At 41.6% G+C, this 22,989-nt stretch overlaps 1 protein-coding gene across 2 annotated transcripts in view; it reads right to left on the bottom strand.

Annotated features, from left to right (window-relative positions):
* Nucleotides 1–22,989, bottom strand: part of PTGFRN (prostaglandin F2 receptor inhibitor) — a 78,070-nt gene that overhangs the window by 15,732 nt on the left and 39,349 nt on the right. The window contains exon 6 of one of the 2 annotated variants that reach the window (XM_053386428.1): nucleotides 5,500–5,919. The exons of the other annotated variant lie outside the window; for it this stretch is intronic. Coding sequence (XP_053242403.1) covers nucleotides 5,500–5,919 — 420 coding nt within the window. The remainder of the gene's footprint in view (nucleotides 1–5,499; nucleotides 5,920–22,989) is intronic. 2 annotated transcript variants of the gene reach the window in all.

The following is a 22,989-nucleotide window of genomic DNA, read 5'->3' as shown; positions in this document are numbered from 1 at the left end:
AGTGGCCAACCAGATGGCAGTGCAAAGTCAGCTAGCAGGAGATGAAGGCAAGAGCCCCTCCTTCTTCACAGAAACTGGGACTCAAGAAGTCCATTGCTTCTTGCAACACAAGAGTTACATAGCAGCCACTCACAGCATTCTCCTTCATGAGATTATCCAGTTCCCTTCTAAAGCCATCTAAGCTAGTGGCCATCACAACTTACAGCAGCAAACTCCTTGAGTTCACTAAGCACTTTGTGAAGTTGTCCTTAATTTTAGCTGCCCTCAATTTCCAGCCAGTCAGCGTCTTTGGATGAACCCAAGTTCTAGAGAGTAGGAGAAGAAGAACAATACTTCTCTCTAACTACTTTCCCCGTGCCTTTCATGATTTTGCAAACCTCCACCCCCTTTCTCCACAAACTTTTCTAAAGCTACATCAAGTTTCCCCTTAGCTGCCTTACTATGATTATTTAAGTGAAAAGTGCCGATTAATATAGTCTTCTCTCACAGAAAAGGTGAAAGAGGGGAGGGCGCTTTAACAAACACAGTTCCAAAAGGAATTGTTCTGAAAATAAGAATTAATAAATGGGGTGGGGTTTATTTGGTGTTTTGGGTGTGTGTTTTTTCTTGGATGCCAGCCCTCTTGTTCCTGATAAATTGAGAGGGATTTGGCTGAGAAGTACAGTATACTGTCTCTCTGGAAGAAACTGCTTTGGCCTACCATGATTCATCCTACCTGGGAATTGTAAGGTTAACAGTGCTTGTGGGGTCAGCATTACTGAATAGTGAGGGACACAGCTGCCCTTTCTTACCATACAGTGGGCGCAAGGAAGGGCATAAACAGCCTCTCCCTTTCCATTGCAAGCCCCACAGACTGCAGGGACTTGTACCAGCTGTAAGGGAAAAGGCGGCCTCAAATTCATGACTGGCTCATGGTGGCTTCATTTAACCAGAGCTGCCCCGAGAATTCTGTAGTGGAACTGGAAGGTGGGATATACATTTTTAAATACTTTGATGGTCTCATTTTGCATGCTGTACAAGCGAGTCCCAGGTACATGCCCCAGAGAGTAAACACCGACAGTGCGCTCACACACAGTTCTAATTGGCCGCATGCTGAATATTAGTGCTGGGCTGTAGGCAGGCAAGTATAGGGACTGCTGAACACATGGGTCCTGGTTGGGATGAAGCACAAATTTGCAGAAGGATCTAGGCACAATTTAGGAAGCTGTGCAGGGCTCCATTAGCAAAGCACAAGGAGGCTGGATTGCTCACTGCCCGGGATATTAAGCAGGAGTGAGCTAAAAATAGTTAACAGCTAGCATATGGAATAGCACCACCAAGCACGGAAACTGGGCATCCAGGTCCCGTACAACATTTCAGGATAGGACCTATGTGTGCAGTTCTCTCAACCCTAGTATTGAACATGTTGTTCTTCTCTTGCTAGGGGACATAATAAATGTGATATCACACTACCTAGAGCCCTGAAAGAGCACATACTACTTTGTTACTGAAAAGCCAACCTCTTTTATTAAAAGATATAAAGCAAGTTAGACAAGATGCGTCTGAGGTTTTGCCCTCATGTATTTTCGTTACGGCTCTGGTGCTGAAGTGTTGCCTTGTGCTATCTCTTGCCTTCAGGGAACTCAAGAGTTCACTGGCCAGGTTATGCAGCCATGCCTGCAAAGGGTTTCCTTTCGCAGTTTGCAACCATACAGCTCTCATACATCTAAAGCCCAGAAAAGTAGTGCTGAGCAGCTGAACGGCTTAGGACATGTGCTTCAGGAGATGGGAGCCTCTCAAAAGCAAAAAAAAAAAACCCAAGCCAACCCTACCCCTTAGATAATTGGCAGCCTTGTTGACAAGAGCCCAAGAATGCCCAGGAATGTCCTAAGACCAACATGATGTTCCAGAAACAACAATGGATCCATTATAATAAATGAGAGATCTTGCTACCAACCTGAAAGTAATTCCTCGTTCTGCTTAGCAGAAGGATATGCTGAAAGGGAAAAGAAAAGTACAAATGTGCCCAAAACCACCACACTGGCTCACATCATTACGAGCTCCAGGAATTGCAGCACCATATGTTAAAGAAGGATCAGATATACTATTAACAGTTAAATTTGTATTCTGACCTTCCTCCAAGCTCAGACCTGCTTACCTGTGGTTTCCAAGATCTTGCAGACAAAATGGGGTTCCCTGCATCATGCCAAGCCTTGAACAGATTTTGGCGCCTCTTCCCTTTAACACAACTTGAGGTGGGTGTGTATATAATTAGCTGAATGGGAAGTAGAATAGGATTATGACTACAGCTCATGACTAGTGAGGAAAGAGCTGAACCATGAGCCCATGTGTTTGGAGAACACACTAATCCAAACCTTGGTTTAGAGTGGTGAGAGAATAAAAACAACTAGGGAAGAACAAAGCAGCCGCAACGCCACACAATCCCGGTAAGTTACTGTTCGACTTACCAAGTTGCGTGAGTCAGGATTGTAAGTATGAGATAGAAAAGGAAACTCAAGAGTACCTAAAAGACTACGTCAATTGGGTGAATAGAAACTGGAAAATTTTCGGCTGGTGAAAATAAAGGATCATTTTCTAGCAATGAGAACTCTTAGACTGTGAAATAGCCTTGAGCAAATTAGTGATAGTTCCTGTTTTAAGAGTCTTAATACAGTAAATTGAACAGAGGTTTTTGTTGCACAGTTGGGAACAACCTTCTATTGATACCGAATGAACGAGAATATAGATTAGAGATCTTGTATGTCCTGATTTATGATCTCCAGGTTAGAAGATGTCCTTGCTTCAGGACAAGTGTTTTAGAAAGACGTGCATTTATTGCACCACAGCAAAACAATGATCAGTGAGTGAGAGTCGTAGGGAAACTTTCCGTCTCAAGCTGGCCATTCTACTACCCCTGGGATAAACAAGGAAGCTTTATGGCAACTAGAAGACTAACAAATGGACTAGGGCATAACCTTTCAGGGACTAGAATCCACTTCATCAGATGCAACCAATATCATAATAAATCTGTTTGGCTTTTAAGATCCTCAAGACTCCCTTGGTTTTTCTGCAACTAACATTGCTTCTCCACTGGAAAGAATCTGATACACATTCTTCTATGAGAGTTCATGGAAACCTTTCTAAAGCACATCTGCGTGTCAGGGCTCCTAGGGTAAAAATAAATAAATAACTTGGGTTGGAGCGCAGACACCAATTTACACAGGGGAAAAGAGACAGAGAGACCTCCTACGGTTCAGCTAAATTGCACATTCACATCCTGAAGAGCTTTTCTTGAAACATGAAACCATTCAGACAAAAGTGATGCTCCAAACAGCTCTGGCAGTAAGCCAAACCAGTGGTTGAAAAGTCTTTCGATCCAAATAAGTCCTCCCAGCTTCACGCAAAAAATCAATAAGAACACAGACATCTATTGCAACAACCACTAAAAGCTTTTATGTGGAAATCTTTGAGATTTCCTTTAACCGTAGTCCCTATACCCTTTATTAGCTTCTAAGGTTACACAGGGTATTTGCCTGAGTTGGGCATGGTTCAGACTGAAAGTCTTGTTTTAAAATAAAACATGGGCAACATGTTAGAGCCACTTCACATGTTTTGTTTTCACCCACCAAACACTGTCATACTATTGGAGCTGTGTGTAGTGTGAAGGGAAATGACTGAGCATCTTCAAACACTAAAGAGCTACCGTTGGGTATGGCTCCTTTGGCTCATACTTCTTGCTCACACTTTTGGTTTCTACTGCAGCAAACTCTGGTGCACTGTTGAGTGCCACTCCACCGTGTGGCCACGCATGTGCTTTCACACTTCGGAAAGAAACTAGCACACCAGCCACAGTAGCAAAGGAAGGAATAAGCTGCAACACAACATTCATTTCTGCAATCCTGATTTAAGCCACAACTACCGACAATTGTTGGTGGTTCTTGGGGTGGTGGCACCTTTCCACTGGTGCTGGGAGGATGCACCACTACTGGTACCTAACAGTCCCAGATCTGCAGGCTGCTTTCTAGAAGTCTGCTGCAAGGAAGTTATAGTTATGTTTGACATTTTGCTATTGCTTGGGAAGCTGTAGCCTTTTCTCCTTTCCCAGTACCTTATGAAACATAACCCACCCAGCAGAAACAGTTCATTGAAGGTATGATGAACAAATCTCTTCACACACACAGCTTGATCTCAACACTGCATAATGGTTGTTTTTCCCCTCAGAAAAAATTGTCAATATTATCCCCTTTTCACACAACACTGGCTCTCTAGCTGGCAAGTGAGGCACTACAAAGAAGAGGCATGTGTCCTGACTAGCAATGCTCTGACTCTCTCAGCTGCACAGAGTGCACTATGTAGGTGTACATGTGCCAACCAGTAGGCAATGGGCCCAAAAGCAGATTTATTTTCTTCCCGTTTTTGTTATTTATTCAATCATTTGATGATTATCAGTAATCAACAAAACTCTGCTCCAAAAATATTACTTAATATCACAATACTTTGCAAGTAAACACAAATTAACGCAAAATTACAAGATTTCTTCTATAAAAAAATCAAACCTGATTGAATTTGCTTTTGCGGGAGGTAATTATTTCCTTGTCAATGTTGTAATACTGTACTGGGCAATCAGTTTCTCCCAAATTAATTTCTATATTCACCTACAATTCTCGCTCTTAGGTGTTATTTTTTCCGTTACAGCCAAACTTTGTTAAGCCTTTCTTTCCAGGGAGGGAGTAATGTAACTTTATGATTTGTTTATTGCTCCAGCAGTTATGGAAGCAGTCGGATGCCATAACTTTAGAACAATTTCCATTTACATTGGTGTTCAGAGGTGTTAAATGAATGATCAATTCCAGAGTTTGGGACAAACCAAGTTAAGAAGCAGGGATGCTAGGAGAAGTATAATGGCAAGTACTGGAAGTCCATAGCTACTTGCTTCTGAATGACCTTATGAAATAGTTGAATGTGCAGCTACTTCTGTTCCCTCCAGATATTGTTGGGAACTCCTAACAGGGGCAATGGTCAGAAATCATGGAAGTTGTGGTGCAGAAACACCTGAAGGGTACCAAGCTAGAGAAGGCTGTCTGATATCTACTATGACTACCCCAAAGAGGATTCTCCATTCAAGCACATCTGACTTCAGAGAAATTTAAGACTTCAAGTGACCATCTTTAAAGGCTCAGTGGGCAACTGGCAGACATACAGATCAATACTCGGATGCCCCAGTAACTTTTATCAAATTCATATGGAGAGAAGTAAAAGATGTGTTCCTAAGCATGGCATTTCCATCCCAATTTCCTGGATTTCAACCAGCTATAAAGACTACATAAATATTATTTGACAATACCATCACTGTAGAATTTCTTTGTGGAACAGAACTTCATGAATTTCTTAAATGCATTTAACACAGCAATACAAAGGGGAAATTCTGATCCACGGACCACAGCTTTTCTGAATGATTCTCTGCGACAGGAACTATTGTCATGTTCTCTCACCAATTACCATTTTGAGCTTTGCACTGACCTGAGGTCTGGAAGTCTATCTGGATCGGGTTGGATAAACCATTGACTGCCTCTCGCCACATGCCTCCACCCCCTGGTGACCATGCAGTCACCACACAGCGATACAGCCCAGCATCAGAAATCTGTGTCTGGTACATCCTGTAGCGGAACTCGTTCTCCTGAACCTTTTCCAAGACCACACCATCCACCCGTTCCTGGTCTGTCCAATCTTCCCGTCTGACCACTGAATCTTGATTGAGAGAAATTATGCGAGTGGTCCCGTTAGGAGTTGACCGATCATTCAGATGCTTCTCGGCTGTAATGAGGACTGAGTAACGAGGAGTCTTGATGTTCTGGGAAGACACCTTGCATGTCATTTCAAAGGTGTGCCCTGCCATGAAGAATGGCTTCAGTTTCACAGCCTCTACGGTCAGCATATAATCTGAGAAGAGCAAAGGAGGCACAGACATAAGCTACAAGCAAAGGATGGACAAACATATACAGCAAGCAAGGGATTAGTGCTGCAATCTAACATTCAGCAGTGCATTTCATGTTAAAAAAAATGAGGAGTGGGTATCATAGTCTGTTAGAGGCAAACACACAAAGAATCTGAGGACAATATGCAAACCTAATAGCATAATTCCCTCTGTGTTCAAGGGGCTACTCTCAGGCAAGTATGGTATGCACAAGACCACAGCCCAAGTGACACAGCCCTTAGTGGCTACTTAGCAGAATGTTGTGACAATACATGAGGAACAGAAGCAGCAAGGAAAGGTAGGCATGCAGAATAATTATATACTGAGAATGTAATCTTCATGCTTGGGTGAAGTCCTAATTGAGCCTTAATAAGAAGTTAGAGTTTCAATTTAACACTACACAGTGGTTGCCTAAATGGGCATGGGTAAACTTAAGAGTCTGAAAAAATAGCTTTACCAAATTTTGTTTATTTATTCTATTTATTAATTATCTACACCGCCCTTCATCCAAAGATCAGAGTAGTTTACAATATTTTTAAAAAAACACAAAAATAAATAACATAGTAGCAAACAAAAACAATATCCCCCACCACAGTTCAAAAACCATACATTGGCTAATTAAACAAAGGTCTGGGAGAAGAATAAAGTTTTTGCCTATTGCCTAAAGATATGTAATGAAGATGCCAGGCGAGCCTCCCTGGGGAAAGCATTCCACAAATGGGGAGACACCACAGAAAAGGCCTGTTCTCCTGGCAGCACACGAAGAAGGGCCTCAAATGATGGTCAGTTCATATGGGGAGAGGTGGTCCTTGACATATTGCATACCTCCGTTATTTAAGATTTTACAGGTCAAAGCCAGCACTTTGAATTGGGCCTGGAAACTACTTGGCAACCAGTGCAGTCAGGCCAGGATCAATGTAATATGCTCAACCGTCTTGCCCCAGTGACGTGTCCACTGAATTCTGCACCCACTGAAATTTCCAAACCATCTTCAGAAGCAGCCCCAAATATATTGTGTTGCAGGAATATAACCTAGAGGTTAACAGTGCATAGGCGACAGAAGTCATGCTATCCTTGTCCAGATAGGGGCACAGCTGGGCCACCACCCAAAGCTGATGGAAGGCACTCCATGCCACTGAGGCCACCTGAGCCTCGAGCAACAGCAATGGATGCTGAAGTACCTCCAAGCTGCGTACCTGCTCTCTCAGAGAGAATATACCCCCCATCAAAAGAAAGCCATCTCCCATCCATCTGGTCTAAGGAACTGCCCACTAACAGTGCCTCGGTCTTATTGGATTGAGTTTCGGTTTATTGGCTTTCATCCAGTCTATTACCGAGGCAAGACATCAGTCCAGCACATCCACTGCGACACCTGCAATTAGAGCTGTGTGTCATCAGCATATTGCTGACAGCATAGTCCAAAGCTCCAGATGACTCCACCCAGCATGTTAAACAGCATGGGGGATAAAAATGGAAGCCTGAGGAACCCCACAATGAAGGCTCCATAGAGTCGAAGAACACTCTCTAAGCATCCTCATCTGGAATCGACCATCCATGTAGGACCAGAACCACTGCAAAGCAGTGCTACCCACTCACTAACTCGGACAGCCGATCCAGGAGGATACTATGGCTGATGGTATCTAAAACCACTGAGAGGTTAAGGAGAGTTAACAGGGATGCATTTCTCTCCTGGCAGGTGTCATTATACAGGGTAACTGAAGCAGTTTCTGTGCCAAAGCTGGGCCTAAAACTTGTCTGTAATGGATCTAGAAAACCAGCTTCCTCCAAGATCACCTGATGCACCCACAATACCTCCTGTTGCAGATGATTTAGGTGACATTTGAGTAAAACAAAGCTTAATTCAGGATACAGCATTCATTTGGTTTTCAGATTAATCTCACAATAATTGACAATACTTCAAAAAATCTGCAAACTTTTATCATTTCTGCTATTATTATTTTTTTAAAAAAACCCAAGTCTTCTATTTGATCTTTGACTGGTTTGCAAGAATATCAGATATGCATCCACGATTAGGCAGGTTATGTTCCATTATCTCAGAAGTACTTTATCTCAGAAGTTACCTACTTGCAACCATTCAGCATAGTGTCAAGCTCTGGAAAGACTATTCACTGTCTGCGTATTGCCTCACCTCCATTTTTAAGACTAAGGTCTAAAGGTAAAGGTAAAGGACCCCGGATGCTTAAGTCCAGTCAAAGGTGACTATGGGTGTGGCGCTTATCTCGCTTTCAGGCTGAGGGAGCCGGATTTGTCCACAGACAGCTTTCTGGGTAATGTGGCCAGCATGACTAAACTGCTACTGGTGCATGGAGGATTGTGACAAGTTCCAGAGCGCACGGAAACACCTATTTATCTACTTGCACTGGTGTGCTTTTGAACTGCTAGGTTGGCAGAAGCTGGGACAGAGCAACAGGAGCTCAACTCGTCGCACCAATTCAAACTGCCGACCTTCCGTTTGGCAAGCCCAAGAGGCTCAGTGGCTTAGACTACAGCACCACCCACGTCCCTCTTTTAAGACTACTGGACTTCTTAAGGCAGAATTGGGATATATCATGTGCGCAGTCTGAGATGGTGGTGGCAATTCAGTCTCATAGGCCATATGAATACAGGATTGTTGACATTTACATCATATGTATAATGAACAGACAGAGAGAAATATTAAGAGACATATCTGTTTGGGAGGCTTGAGCATTTTTTAAATTTTTTTTGAAGATATATATATTTGAAAAACAGGTTAGTATCCTTGAGCACATATGTAATGTGATGTCTCATTTTGTCCCAAAGATGTATAATTTTTTTCTTACAGGGCTTGCTATTGCTGCATTAAAAATAGTTACACACAAACACACATAGAGAATCAGTAAGAATTCCAACAGCAGTGAAGGAATTGCTCTATGCATCTGAGGGGAAAACCACTATTAAATAGAAAAATATATAAGATTTTCAGTGACTGCAAAGTAAAAGTTCCATGAACTACCACAAGAAATTATTAGCAGACCTGCATTTGAATATTTAAGAAGAAATTTGGGGAGGGCTAGGAGAAAAAAAATAGGTAAAACATTAATTACAGCCAACCTTAAGGGGGGAAAAATATAAAACCATGCATCAATGGTATCTGACATCATATAAACTGAACCTGATTTATAAATCTCTCTGAGGATAACTGCTGGGAAAACCTCATGCAGATTATATGCCACATATTTTGGAGATGAAATAAAATTAAAAGTTTTTGACAGTTAGTGCTGTATTATAATCAATCACAATATACAATATTCCAAATAAGATGGCTTAGCCTCTAAACCATTTTGAAGGCTGCATTGAATGCCAAAAAAACCAATAAATCGGTCAACAGCAGCTAAAATATCAATTGCCATGTATTGAAAAAAGAAAGAAGTTCCAGCTCTACTTGATTGATACTGTAGGATTCAGGTTAGACCATTAATGCAGAAATTATAAATATAATATAGCATAATATAAATTATTATATTTAGGCCCATGAAAATAATCAAAGATCAGCATTTATCAATAATAAAGTTGGTGATGATGTATGGCTGTTTATACTGTTTACGTTGTTCTAATGAATCATCTTGCTTTTGCTTTATGCTACTTATCACCAAACTTGAAAGGACTTTATTTATATTTGTAGGCTTGTTTGTTTTGTTTGTTAATGTAAGTATTAAAACTTCTCATGGTAACCCGAGAGTTTAAATAAACAAAACGATTTGAATCAATAATACTGTTTCTATACTACTAAGACACATCCCGCAGTAACATGGAATACAGTGCCAAAATAAACATTTTTCACTAAACAGAAGTTAATATCATGCAGAACTGAGCCACATTCTGAAGGTGCACAAATGTAAATAAGATGAACTGTAAAAACTGTATAGCTTACTGCTCGTTTCCTACCATACAACCTGAGAAGAAGTTTACCAGTACCAGTAGTTATCACGGAGAGCTGCGATAAAAAGGTATTAAATGCAAACATGTTTGAAAGTATTGTTACACACTTCTCATCTACCAATCTGAGCATGATAAAAAAGCTTAATATATTATGAAGAATGAAGTCAGTATCCAGATTTATAAGATGGATTCATACCTACATTGGAGGGATTTTTATTGCCTGATCCTGCAAAAGTTTTGTTACAAAGTAGGGCAGTTTAGTTCAGATAAAGGCACTTTGCCAAAACTGGTCATATGCAAAAGCAGCAACAAACATTACATCTAGGCTTTGTGATAATTTCACAGCAAATCATCAGGACTACAGCTCGCAGGGCCCTTCATAAGAATATCAAATCTACTGCTTCCATCACCATCCTATTTTAGCAGGCGGAAGCTGACAATTCATGAAATATAGCATTTTAGTCATATTTTTGTGACCAGTTGATCAATCTGTATAAAAAGTATAGCCTGTTGCTGCTATCTGAAAAGAGCTTGGAATTACACTAGGAAATGCAATTTGGTGGTGCCAAACTCTGGTTTTCCCTCAACCTGTTCCCTCATTTGGCCTCTACATGTTTCTACAGGTACATCACATACATTTTAGCTTTTCAGTATGAAAGAGGCAGGTCACGTACCATGAAAGCAGGGCTTTTATTTATAGATTTGAACTAGCTTGGCATTTAGGCTGTTTGAACAACAATCCATTTTCTTCCAATAAAAAAGCTGGCTGAATATTAAACACAAGGTGAATCTTTTACAAGGCAACAGGGAAATAAGATATACCAAGCTCGCAACACACTTCACAAAATTAAAACTACATACAATAATACTTTTGTCTTCCCCCAAGAGATCCGCAAGGTACTTGTTTGTGATTACATTTTGCAGTGCTTTTGCCTTCAAGCAGCAGTTTTCACAATGAGTAAACACTGCCTAGAAGATGAGAAAACTGGGTATGACAATCAGCACTGTACAAAGGAGATCACAGTACAATGCTATCTAAAGGAAACAGCAAAAGGTGGGGGAAGCACAGTGCGCAAACTGCTAAGCACCAAACTGCTCAATTGCTCACGTTAAAAATAGTTCAATGCTGCAGACTCAATTCCTCAAAGGTGAAGATCATTTTCTTGAATGGAAAGCTCTCAACTACCTACCCCCAAGAAAGCATGCAAGAGTGTCTCCCGTCCCAACATAATTAGCACAGATACATAGTGTTATGCTTGGAAAAGGGGTGGTTTACTTGGGCAAGGAATGCGGCAATGTAGAACATAAAGTCTCTATGCTGCCCTGCTGAGTGGCGTCGTTGTCCTCAAGCTATGAAACCTGGAACAGATGAAAAGGGGCAGAAAACTAGAAAAGGGCACAAGGAAAGAACAGTGGTGTGTTTTGTGTATGGAATGAATAAATAATAGAATCCTGGAATTGTAGACTTGGAAGGGACCGTGACAGTCATGTAGACCAACCCATGCAACACAGGAATCACAAATAAAGCATCCCTGATATATAGCCATCCAATCTCTGCTTAAAAACCTCCAATGAGGGAGAGTCTACCAACTCCGAGGAAGTCTGTTCCACTGCTGAACAGCTATTACTATCAGAAAGTTCTTCCTAATGTTTGGTATGAATCCCCTTTCTTGTCATTTGAACCCATTGGTTTGGGTCCTATCCTCCAGAGCAGGAGGATCCTCCATGTGGCAGCCCTTTAGATATTTGAAGATGACTATCACATCTGCTCTCAGTCTCCTCTTTTCCAGGATAAACAACCCAACTCCCTCAACGATTCCTCCTAAGGCTTGGTTTCCAGACCCTTTATCATCTTGGTCACCCTCCTCTGCACACATCCTAATTTGTCAAAACTCCAAATGTGGCCTTACCAAGCTAGAATAGAGCAGTACTATTACTTCTAGAAGGGACGCGGGTGGCGCTGTGGGTAAAACCTCAGTGCCTAGGGCTTGCCGATCGCATGGTCGGCGGTTCGAATCCCCGCGGCGGGGTGAGCTCCCGTCTTTCAGTCCCAGCTCCTGCCCACCTAGCAGTTCGAAAGCACCCCTAAGTGCAAGTAGATAAATAGGTACCGCTTTATAGCAGGAAGGTAAACGGCGTTTCCGTGTGCTGCGCTGGTGCTGGCTCGCCAGAGCAGCTTCATCACGCTGGCCACGTGACCCGGAAGTGTCTCCGGACAGCGCTGGCCCCCGGCCTCTTAAGTGAGATAGGCGCACAACCCTAGAGTCGGACACGACTGGCCCATATGGGCAGGGGTACCTTTATTACTTCTAGAAGTATAGTCTCCAGATCAAGAGAATAGAATTAGCTCTTTTTTCCCCCTTTTTTTTTTTTTGCTGCTTTATCACTTTTTTGCCTCCAGTTAAGCCTGTGGTCCACTAAGAACCCTAGATCTTTTTCACATGTACTACTGGCAATCCCATGTAGTATCGTAATTTAAAGTTGTCATCCTACTCTTTCACATTTTCTCCTCAACTTCCATGTTTAATATATTAATAAGATGCCAATCACTTTTGTAGAAGACAAAGCTACTGTACTCGGGGATACAGAGAGATAAAAACCAGGTCCCTTACCCAGACACTTTTGCCAGTAGTGTCACAAGCGAGGGCAAGTTTGACCCCTACATCACTGATATCATGGACTGTAGCCATTTGCAAGAAGGTAAAAACAGGCACAACACTTCTACATGAGTGGTTCACAGCCTGACTAAAGAAGCTATTTGGGGGGCGTGGGGGATGGGACAGGATGACAGCTTTGCTGATCATTTATTAACAAAACAGAGAGAGCAGTCAACTGATTCCCCTCCTAAGGCCTTATAGGTAAGCATCTGCATGCTAATCTGAGCCAATGAACTGTCCTCACAGCACTTGGGAATGAAAGCAGGCAATCATATCTTACATTGGCCATTGGTATTCCCTTAAATGCTGCATCTAGCCAATAAATGTCTAATACTAATAAATGTCTGAGAATGATCAGCAGCACTGCCACAAACTCTTTCAACCTGTGAATTCCCAGCTGAGGGGATTTACACTTGATCCCTTAGAGAGTCATCTTTGAGGAGCAGGCTCAGTGGAGATCTATAAGGAAAGCTGCAAAGAAAGGGAAATAAATTTCCATTCCTCATTCTGTCCAGACCCTTCCCTTACTGGCACTATTCCATGTCTCCATTTGTTGAATAAAGTAAAGAAGAAAATACAGTGGTACCTTGGGTTCATACGCTTCAGGTTACAGTCTCCACTAACCCAGAAATAGTACCTTGGGTTAAGAACTTTGCTTCAGGATGAGAACAGAAATCATGATCTGGCGGCGCAGCAGCAGCAGGAGGCCCCATTAGCTAAAGTGGTGTCTCAGGTTAAGAACAGTTTCAGGTTAAGAACGGACCTCTGGAACGAATTAAGTACTTAACCCAAGGTACCACTGTACTGCCTTCAGGCAATACTTTCTAATGACACCTTGTTGCCACAAATCACTGAGTAGTTTTATAAACTTCCTAAGAACAGTTCATTGGCCACATGAATGACAACAAATGCTAGTTACAAACAGAAAATTTTAAGACAAACATTATAGTATGCATAGTATAGTATTATAAGCATGCATGCAGAATGTTCTTTTAGTTAAAAGTATCATCTTCATTTACAAGAGGATTATCCAGTGGCTATTATATAGATTGTCTTAAATGCTTAGTAGTAGTAATGTTGGTCATCAGTTACAAGCTCAGTTACTACTGCATTATTTGCATTAAATAGAACAGTTACATTTCTTATTACAAGAGAGGGTCTCATACACAGTTTTAACATAGGCATTTCAGAAAAGTTATAAGTATGCAAGTCGGTCCAATGACCACCATGTAATATTTGCTGCACCAGAGGATCTAGGACTTGTGACTGTGCAGTACACTGCCCAAACAAATGCAGTTGCTTCAAAATATACACCCTAATTCCAGGCACAAAATGCATCACACACTGGATAAGCAACGTTCTAACCAGATGCATGCCAGAGAGGCAGTAAATGGTTATGCCTTTATTCGTTTCAGCAAGAGTTTGCCACTGACTTCAGGAGGCAGCCTCAAAGGCAATGTGAGTACTGCATTAAATGCCTAAATTTGCAAGATTCTTCTTAAGGGGTAACATCCAATCTCTGCAACGGACAGCTCAAACAAACTTGCATCTTATCACATTAATGGTCTTAGCTGTCCTTTGAAGACAGAGTCAATTCTCTCCAAAGATGTCTCATATGACTCAAAAGAGATTGGGCCCAAACATGCTGTTCTTAGTGCCTTCAGAGGTCTCCTCTCTCTCTGGTTCCTGCGCCTGTGTCTTCCCAAATTCTCTTCTACTAATTTCTTAAGAACTACAAATCAACTGCAATGTGAATGCCTGCAACAAACTCTCCCATAAGTACATTTCTTTGTGACAATATTTTGACTAATCGCTTAAGTAAGGATACATTCTCCTAATGTGCTTTCCCTATGAACTGCCCTTGACTATTTTCATTTTATAATAAAAACAGACTTAAAAAAAAAAAAACTGGAGGCAGTTCAAGCTATTAAACTCTCCAGAAGCTCCAAGCTGTTTACACAGCTTTTACTTGCTCAGTGTTGATTTTATATTTCCAATTACGCACAAGCAAGGCAAAAAGCTGAAACATTCCATAAACCAACGTTAAGATGTGCTAGTAGTTAAATGAAGAGTATTTGATTGTACTTAGCGCTAATAGTGTGGATTTACAATGATGTATAATAATGAGAAAACTATTAAGAGTAGTTCCTGAAAATCATTACCATTATAATTAAATTCTGCAAGGAAGCAACAGTAGGCAAGTTGATTGTGAAGGTTATAAAGGAAGTTGCCTTGATTTTACATCTCAAATCTATGCACAACAAAACATATTAGGATAGAATATGACCACTCCAGAGCCTCCTTCCTCTAGGCTTCATTGAGATGAACAGCAGCAAACTCTCTGACACATCTTGCAATATTCTGCATGCTTTACTACCATCAAAATCATTTTATTTTTTTACCCACCCTTCACTCTAAGATCCCAGGGCAGGTTACAATTTTAAATACAGCATGAAAAACCATTTAAAACAGCTTACGAACACAAAAACAGAGTGGGTCCTAAAAAATATGCCCCTAAAGTGTCAAAGGCCAGGGTGAACAGGTTTGTCTCCAGCATTTGCTGAAAGCTGTATAGTGAAGCTATCAGGTCCACCTCTGTGGGTAGAGAGTCTCACTACTTAGAGGCTGCAGCACAGGATGTCCCCAACCTTTATAGCAAGGTTAAAGAAAATTCCTTTCCTGTCTCTACTTTGAACTTCATTTTGTGGCATTTCGGAATCCAACATGGCCTTTGGTTCCTAGATCACCTGGGTCCCAGGAAGCAGCTTACCATCACACCTAAGAACGAAGACTATGCTAAGCATCAATACAATACAATCTGTGTGGGTCTGTCCTTGTGCTTGGTCTGTAATCTGCAGTCAGTGCAGAATTATGCAGAGCAATTGTTGACAGGAGTGAGACCCTGTCACAATATTACACCTCTGTTCAGAGATCCACACTGGCTACCAGACCAAATGCAAGGTGCAACAGTTGGTATTGTTATGAATTTGTGCAAAGGGGCAGGGGGAAGGCTCCTCATCAGAGGCACCAACTTCTCAAGATGATTGAGGGGCCCCGACACAATGTCCTGATGTCACACACACAACGTCACCAGGGGGCGGAACCAAATGCCCTTTGAACATTGAGGTATGGTGGCTGCAAAGGGGAGATCACCTTTTCAGCTGTGACATCTTCTCCTTGGAATTTCTCTCCCCTTATATATTAACCAAACACCCTCATGGATGGTGCTCAGAAAACAGACAAAATATGCTTTATTCTCCCACTGGCTTTTAATAGTATTTTATTTTAATGCAGTTGCTGATGAGCTGTTTTAACCCCCTTAAGGTTCTTTTACATTTCACCATGGTTTTTATTAGGTGATTGTTATTAGCCATCTTGGCAGAGGTGGGACATAAATATTTTAACAAGGAATAACTAGGCAAACACTTCGTCAACTTACTATTATACAATTGCTATACAGAAAAGTAGAACAGTACTTCAAGACCAATTCTGTCTTTATAAAAAGCATTTCAAGTGTGGTATTTCACATTTCATGCCTATGTTATCAAGATGAAGCTGGTGTTAAGTGCTGCAATTATGATCCTGAGACTAGGAAGTAAATGTCTAAGATTGACTTGGTGTTTTTTCCCCCTTAATGCCCACATTCCTGAATAATAATGTACACTGAAAATAAATTGTTTGTGTTTCCATGTTTTATCACCTCAACTAAGCTATTGTGTAGAATAACTGCAGCACATTTTTGCTGGTGCACTTAGGCCACTGAATATTGACTCAGGAGGTGGAACTAATTGCAAGTATCAGATTGCAGTGCTCTGGGTTTTGGATAAAGCTTCAAGGCCCTCCCCCCACCCCAGAAATCCCCACTTATTTCACAAGAACTGCTGCATAGTACAAAGTTTAAGGGTAGCAGCCTCCATAGCATAATTGCTTTCTTTTCATATAAATTGCTTCCATGATCTCCAAAACGAGTGCACTGTTAGCATCTTTTCATGGTCCTTTTTTGTACTGCATTTCAGAAATACAAAGGCAAGGGATCATTTAATTTCAGACTGAAGACAAGGAGATAGAACAAGTTACATTATCACCACCTCTCTCTCATTTTCCTTGTCTTAATCTAGTGCTCAAAACCAATGATTGCAAGAACACTGAGGTTGTATACTTCTTTGCAAATAGTTTAACAGATGCCCCTAATATACCACTGCTTTCCTCTCCCAGAGAGGAAAAAAACATGGGCATGTTTTGCAGAATTCATGAGGCAGCAGCGCTCTCTGTATCCAGACTCTCTAGGAGGAAGTAAATAATCATGGGACAGAAAACAGGGTTCTAATTACAAGGTTTCCACCCCAGTAGCTTTCAAAATATACTTAAATACCCCAGGGATATTAAATGGCTTTTGGGAGAGCAAGTATACTGGCACCTGCAAGCTAAAACCGATTAAAAGGAAACCCCCGTGTTCACACATTTGTCTTCCAGATGCTTCTCTGCAGCATCCGGCTGACCACCAACGGCAGACTGGAGAGTAAGGCACACAGTAAGTGGATCCAAGGCCAGAGATAGTGATTTACAAGAGGGCTATTGCTGTATATAGCATTTTGTCTTAAGCTTATCTGCAGTCACAGGGTGTATGGGGTGTTAGAGGAGGGGTAGTACCTCTGGTGAGGGACACACTGTGCTCCTTCTGAGGTAGTCTGTCCATCTTTGGTCCCCACTCTGAACTCAACTCTCACCTGTGGCTCATGGGAACTGTCAGCATGTGACAGTGGCCACACCTTAGGAACGGCTTTGACTGGCTGATTAAACCAGGGGAGGGTAGCCAAAGGGTCTCAAACCCTCAGCGAGTTAGGGATTCCACCGCATGCAAAGACAGCAGATTGAGTGGACAGGACCAATAGTGGGCCCAATGGTCAGGAAGGTGGTTTCCACCACCCCCAGGCTCAGCCACACATATGAAAGATCTGTGTTGTGTGTGAACCCAAGATGCATTGTTACAAGTCTGTACCAAAGCCTCCAACTTGGAAAGCCCAACAACCTAGTTTTAAACACATCCATTTGCTCACATATCCCCTGGGTAAATTTGAATTTGACACCTTTCCAAATCCTGCCCTTCTGTTTTCCCATGGGCTAATGTTAAGTACTTTAATAATGAGAGAGGTAGCCTGGCCTTCTGCCCTCGACTGCCCAGACAAATGCCTGCCTTCCTGTAATCACAGGGCAACAATCCAACTCCCTATTCACATTTCCTCCCCTCTTCTAGGTAAATTGTTTTTGCTATAATAAGATGCAAGTTTGTTCAGTTAATTCCCTCTCCTCTCCCTCACCCCCCATCCCACCTTGAGTATACTCAAGACAGTCTATACGGAAACCAAGAAACACTTCTCCTACATCTCCTGGTATCTCCCTTGTTCCCTGAAAGACAAGACATGCCAGAAACAATTTCCCCTTTTAAAAAAAGTCTAGGATTTTGGACAGAATTTTTAAACAACTAAGAACCAATGCCTTCTTTCCTGGTAACAGAAGGGAGCAATAAATACATTTATTTTGTTTGATTTTCTCTGTAATGATTTATTTTATTTTTTATTTTATTTTTCACCAGGAGCAGGTTTCAAGGAGGTTAATTTCACAATTCAGTGCCATGCCTGGCTCATATTAGAAACCCCCCTAGTTACATGGTGTTCCCTTTAAAGTGTTTGTAATTACTCCACAAATATTAGGGTCAGTTGTATACGGTTTCCAACCAGCCTAAATTGGTAGGCAGTGGCACCAGCCTTGAGGTACCTTGAGGTACCAAGAGACTTTTGAGTACTAGGGATGAGACTGTCCCAAAGTAGTTCAGCCCAGCTTTGTACAGTACTGAGTGTATGGCTCAGTTATGATACTTAGGACATCTTAAAGATAGATCTTGAGAAAGCCAATTCTGCTGACCCTTTAGACCTTGCTCGGTCCCAAAAATATGTTCTTTTTGCGGGGGGGGGGGGGAGTTGCTGTCTAGGGAATTTAGATTTGATACACAAGATCTAAGATTGTGAAACTGAATTAATTTTGAATTAGCATCTCTAGCATAGATCAGATTATCAGTGTTTAGCCGAACTGAACTGGTATTAGGTTTTCTTCAGCAAAGCTATACCCAAGGAATGATGAGTTCTTATGGCTACCTCTATACATCTAATTTTAAGTTGGGAATTGAATCTGGCTGATGAGCCACATACTTATTCCCCTGAACTCCTGTGGGTCAAGTTTTGACAGGTGGGTAGCATTGTCAGTCACCTGACATCACAATGATAGCAGGTGAGCCACTTTACCAAAACAATCAGTTGACTATCCATACTTACAAAGCACTGTGTACAGGGAATTGCACATGGCTTTGAAGATGCTGTCACTCAGCTGATCAGTGATCCTGGCAAAGCCCCTTTAGGCCAGATATATCTTTATCTGACCTGCACCTGGCATCATATATGAATAGTTTATTTTTAATGTGATATGTAAATTGGGCCAATGGCAGGAAGAAGTTTAAATAGAGATCCGCGGAGCTCCCTGAACATTCCATATGTCATATATGATGTCAGGCCTAGGGCAGATGGACATGGTTTGGTCAAATAACCTAGTGAGACAAACTGGGATGTCTTGAGGACCAAATTATGTCTGTGGCCTGCAGCTTCTTCACTGCTGTTTTAAATGAACTGATGAACTAGGAGGGGATTTATAAAAACTGATTGACTTGGTAAATGTTTGTTTTCATAAAGCTTGAATCCTGTGTCAGTGTCGGTTTATACTGTCCATTTATGACTATGCGATTTTAAAAGTGAAGTGGGCAGGGGATGTATGTTGATTTTGCTCACTGATGTTTAACCAATTTAATGCTTCTTTAATTTAATAGTTTATGGTATTGTAAATTTTAGTTTCAGGCACCGATCTCTATAATTTGCTATCTTCCTTTATCTGTTCTAAGCTGAAAATCAAACCAGTTTCCCTACTCCTTTACAGGATAAAATTTCAGCTTCAAAAAGAAAATCAGATTAGCAACAAGGGAAGTAGTTTATAGTAGCTTGACTGGTATATTGAACTCCTTCCGAACCCAGCCGTAATTTCTATTCCTCCTCCTCTGCCTCTAAAAACTTGCCTTTGATGATCAAGAGATATTAAATATGAATAAGAGATAGGAGAAGCTTGTCAGTAAAAAGCTACTGATTCTTGTCTCTGAAAGGCAGGCCTGTTCTTAAGAAGTACTCCTTGATTTGCCACTTAGCTCTCAGTTTCTGTTTGTGATCGATCTTACAAGGACTAAGTATCTATCTTAGACTTGTCAGTGGAGTACAGTATTTTGCATTTAATGCAATCCACAGTGCTCTAGATACAGTAGAGTTAACCTTCAAAAACACCAAGTGCCTACACTCTTATCAAGTGTATAGTGGCGAAATGAAGAGAGGAAAAATTTTAAAGGCTGAGAGAGCCTTTCTAGTTTTGTGGCATGGCCAGACACATACTTACACTGTGTGTCTGGCATTGTTGTTTTTTAAGTACCATAGGTCAGTCCCAAATATGATGCTCACTTAGGGTAGCTATTATGTCCCACTTTGCTTTACTTTGAAGTCATCCTCTTGTTGAAAGGCTGTCCAGTCCAAGTCCAGTTTCAAATGAAAGAACTATAAGGAGGAAGAGCAGAGGCTGCCCATCAGCAGTTAGCTCCTGGACGGCAGACTGAATAGGCACACAGGTCAACTGGCCCTTGACAGTGAGAGATGTATTGCACTTCTATTTCTATTACAGGCATTGGGTCAGATTCACCTTACAAACCCTGTCAGCAGAAGGCTTCACAATAGGACTCTGCTCCCCTCCCCTGTGCCTCCCTAAATTGGTTTGGGTGGGTGGTTGGGAGAACAGTAGCGAGAGGAGAGGGGAGCTGATATGCTTGTGCTGATGAAACATTTGTAACAGTGTGACGTCAAATTCCACCCACTATTTCTAAGTTTGCATATGATATAAACACATGCAAATTTATGCAAATCTGTGCCCTCTTTTTGGCAGTATGTAAGCTTACCCAGCACGCTATTTATTTATTGGAAAACATGTAAGGGACCCTCACGGGCAGGCAATTATTCTCAAGCAATGTTTCAACATCCTACAACTACTGAAAGCATGTTTGAAAGGGGATGGATTTGTTATAATTCTGCTCTGGCAGCACACAATCAGATAAATGCCAGATTTAGTTTTCTATTCTAGATGCAAATCTTCAGATTAAAAGGAAAATGTCTGGTCAAGATTTGCATTTTAACTAGCTGGCTGTTAAGTCTTTTCTAACACTAGGTACATTGTCTCAGTATCTTCAATATCCCCCACAAACATCCCTTGAAAGCGCTGGGAATATTACAGACTCAGATTAAGTTACCTATAATTATTGTTGTATCAGCATGACATATTGAGAGAATGCCATTAAAATAGTCAAGTTTAGAAAATAGTATGTTAAAGGATCCAGGAGTACAACAGAGATCAGGTACGATGTAAGGTGGGGGAGAGAGAGAGAAGGTCGGTGGATATTGTTAAAAATAAGAGTCTAGTGGAATCCTATAGAGTATTTCAGATTGAATAATCCCTTTCCCCTTAGCCTCCTACCTATTTATTCTGCCCATCTTTCGCATTTTAGGGCTGGCCAGTGTAGCACATTGACCTTTTCTTAAGGTCACTACAGTGGTACCTCGGGTTACAGACACTTCAGGTTACAGACTCCGCTAACCCAGAAATAGTTCCTCGGGTTAAGAACTTTGCTTCAGGATAAGAACAGAAATTGCATGGCGGGGGTGCGGCAGCAGCGGGAGGCCCCATTAGCTAAAGTGGTGCTTCAGGTTAAGAACAGTTTCAGGTTAAGAACAGACCTCCAGAACGAATTAAGTTCTTAACCCGAGGTACCACTGTATTGCCACTGCCCAATCTTCCTCCCCAGATATTCAGGTTTGCAGACATAGTGAAGGGAGTCCTATAGCTTCCTTAATATTTCCAAAAACTGGAATGTTCAGAGTGAACTCTACAGATCTCTAGTTCAAGTATTTCTACTTCTTCAAGCCACTGGGCCAATTCACGTTGCCTGGGAAAGTTTTGCCTATACAGTGGTGCCTTGCAAGACGAAAAGAATCCGTTCTGCGATTCTCTTCGTCTAGCGGTTTTTTCGTCTTGCGAAGCAACCCCATTAGCGGCTAAGCAGATTAGCGCTATTAGCGGTTTAGCGGCTTAGCGGCTATTAAAGGCTTAGCGGCTGAGCTGCTAAAAGGCTATTAGCGGCTTAGCGGCTTAGAAAAGGGGGGGGAAAGCGGGGGGGAAATGGCGAGACTCGCAAGACATTTTCGTCTTGCGAAGCAAGCCCATAGGGAAATTCGTCTTGTGAAGCACCTCCAAAACGGAAAACCCTTTCGTCTAGCGGGTTTTCCATCTTGCGAGGCATTCGTCTTGCGGGGCACCACTGTAGTCACAAATCGTGGTTTAAACTATAGGCAAAACGTTCCTAGGTCTCAATGCTTCTCATAAAACAAAATTTAAAATAAGTAATAAAAATAGATATCCTACAAACAAGAGCTGTGTGTAATCCACAGAGACTTAAGTCCAACACAGAGAACCTCCAGCCTATGAACAGCAGTGGGCCTGAGGCACTTAATCTTAACAAAATTCAGATTGCCACAAACTCTAGAATGCAATGCTGAAGGCTAAATCATGAGATAGTGTTACAGAGATGGTGGCAGACAACGGTGAGGAAGTTGTGAACATAGGACCTCAAATACAACATGACCTACCTGGGTCAACAGGAGGTCAGGACTATCGCAAATCTGGAGCTAAGCCACATATTCTGACTGGTTTTATGTCCAAATCATCTGCCTGAGGCTAGGACCACCAATGTTCAGTCCCTGCAGAGAGCCATTCCACTGCAGATCATAATCAACAACCCTCAGGTCAAGTGCTTTAAGGAGCTGCAAAGTCTAGTAAAAACATATGCACAGACCTATGTAATTCAGTTAACATAGTTTAGTTTTAATGTTATTTGGTTTACACAGAGCAACTCAAAATTGAGTTATGCACATGAGACCCAAACTCATCACTTGGTAAGAAGAAAAGGGATTTGAAAAGCGGGGGGGGGGGCAGGAGGAGAAACCAGCATCAGAAACAAAGATGAGCTGTCAAAATACTGTTTTGCACATCTGGTAAGAAATGGAACTTGCTAAAATATCAAGGAAAACTGTGTTTACTTTAAAATAAATAAAAAAGCAGGGGGAGAGAATGCCACACATGCAGCCACCACATTTCAGATCACTCAAAGCACATCCAAAAGAGTATAAACAGATTTCCACAGTCTAACAAAAATGGGATAAACCTGTCTTTCACAAACAAGGCTACATTTTAAAGTCTGAGCAGCTATTATACTGTTTATGCTACATTTCTCTCAAGAGACACAGCAGCTAAAAAGCCTCGTATGAGTGA

Source organism: Podarcis raffonei, chromosome 4, assembly GCF_027172205.1.
Source record: "Podarcis raffonei isolate rPodRaf1 chromosome 4, rPodRaf1.pri, whole genome shotgun sequence".
NCBI lineage: Eukaryota > Metazoa > Chordata > Lepidosauria > Squamata > Lacertidae > Podarcis > Podarcis raffonei.
This window is presented reverse-complemented; position numbering and strand designations above follow the sequence as displayed.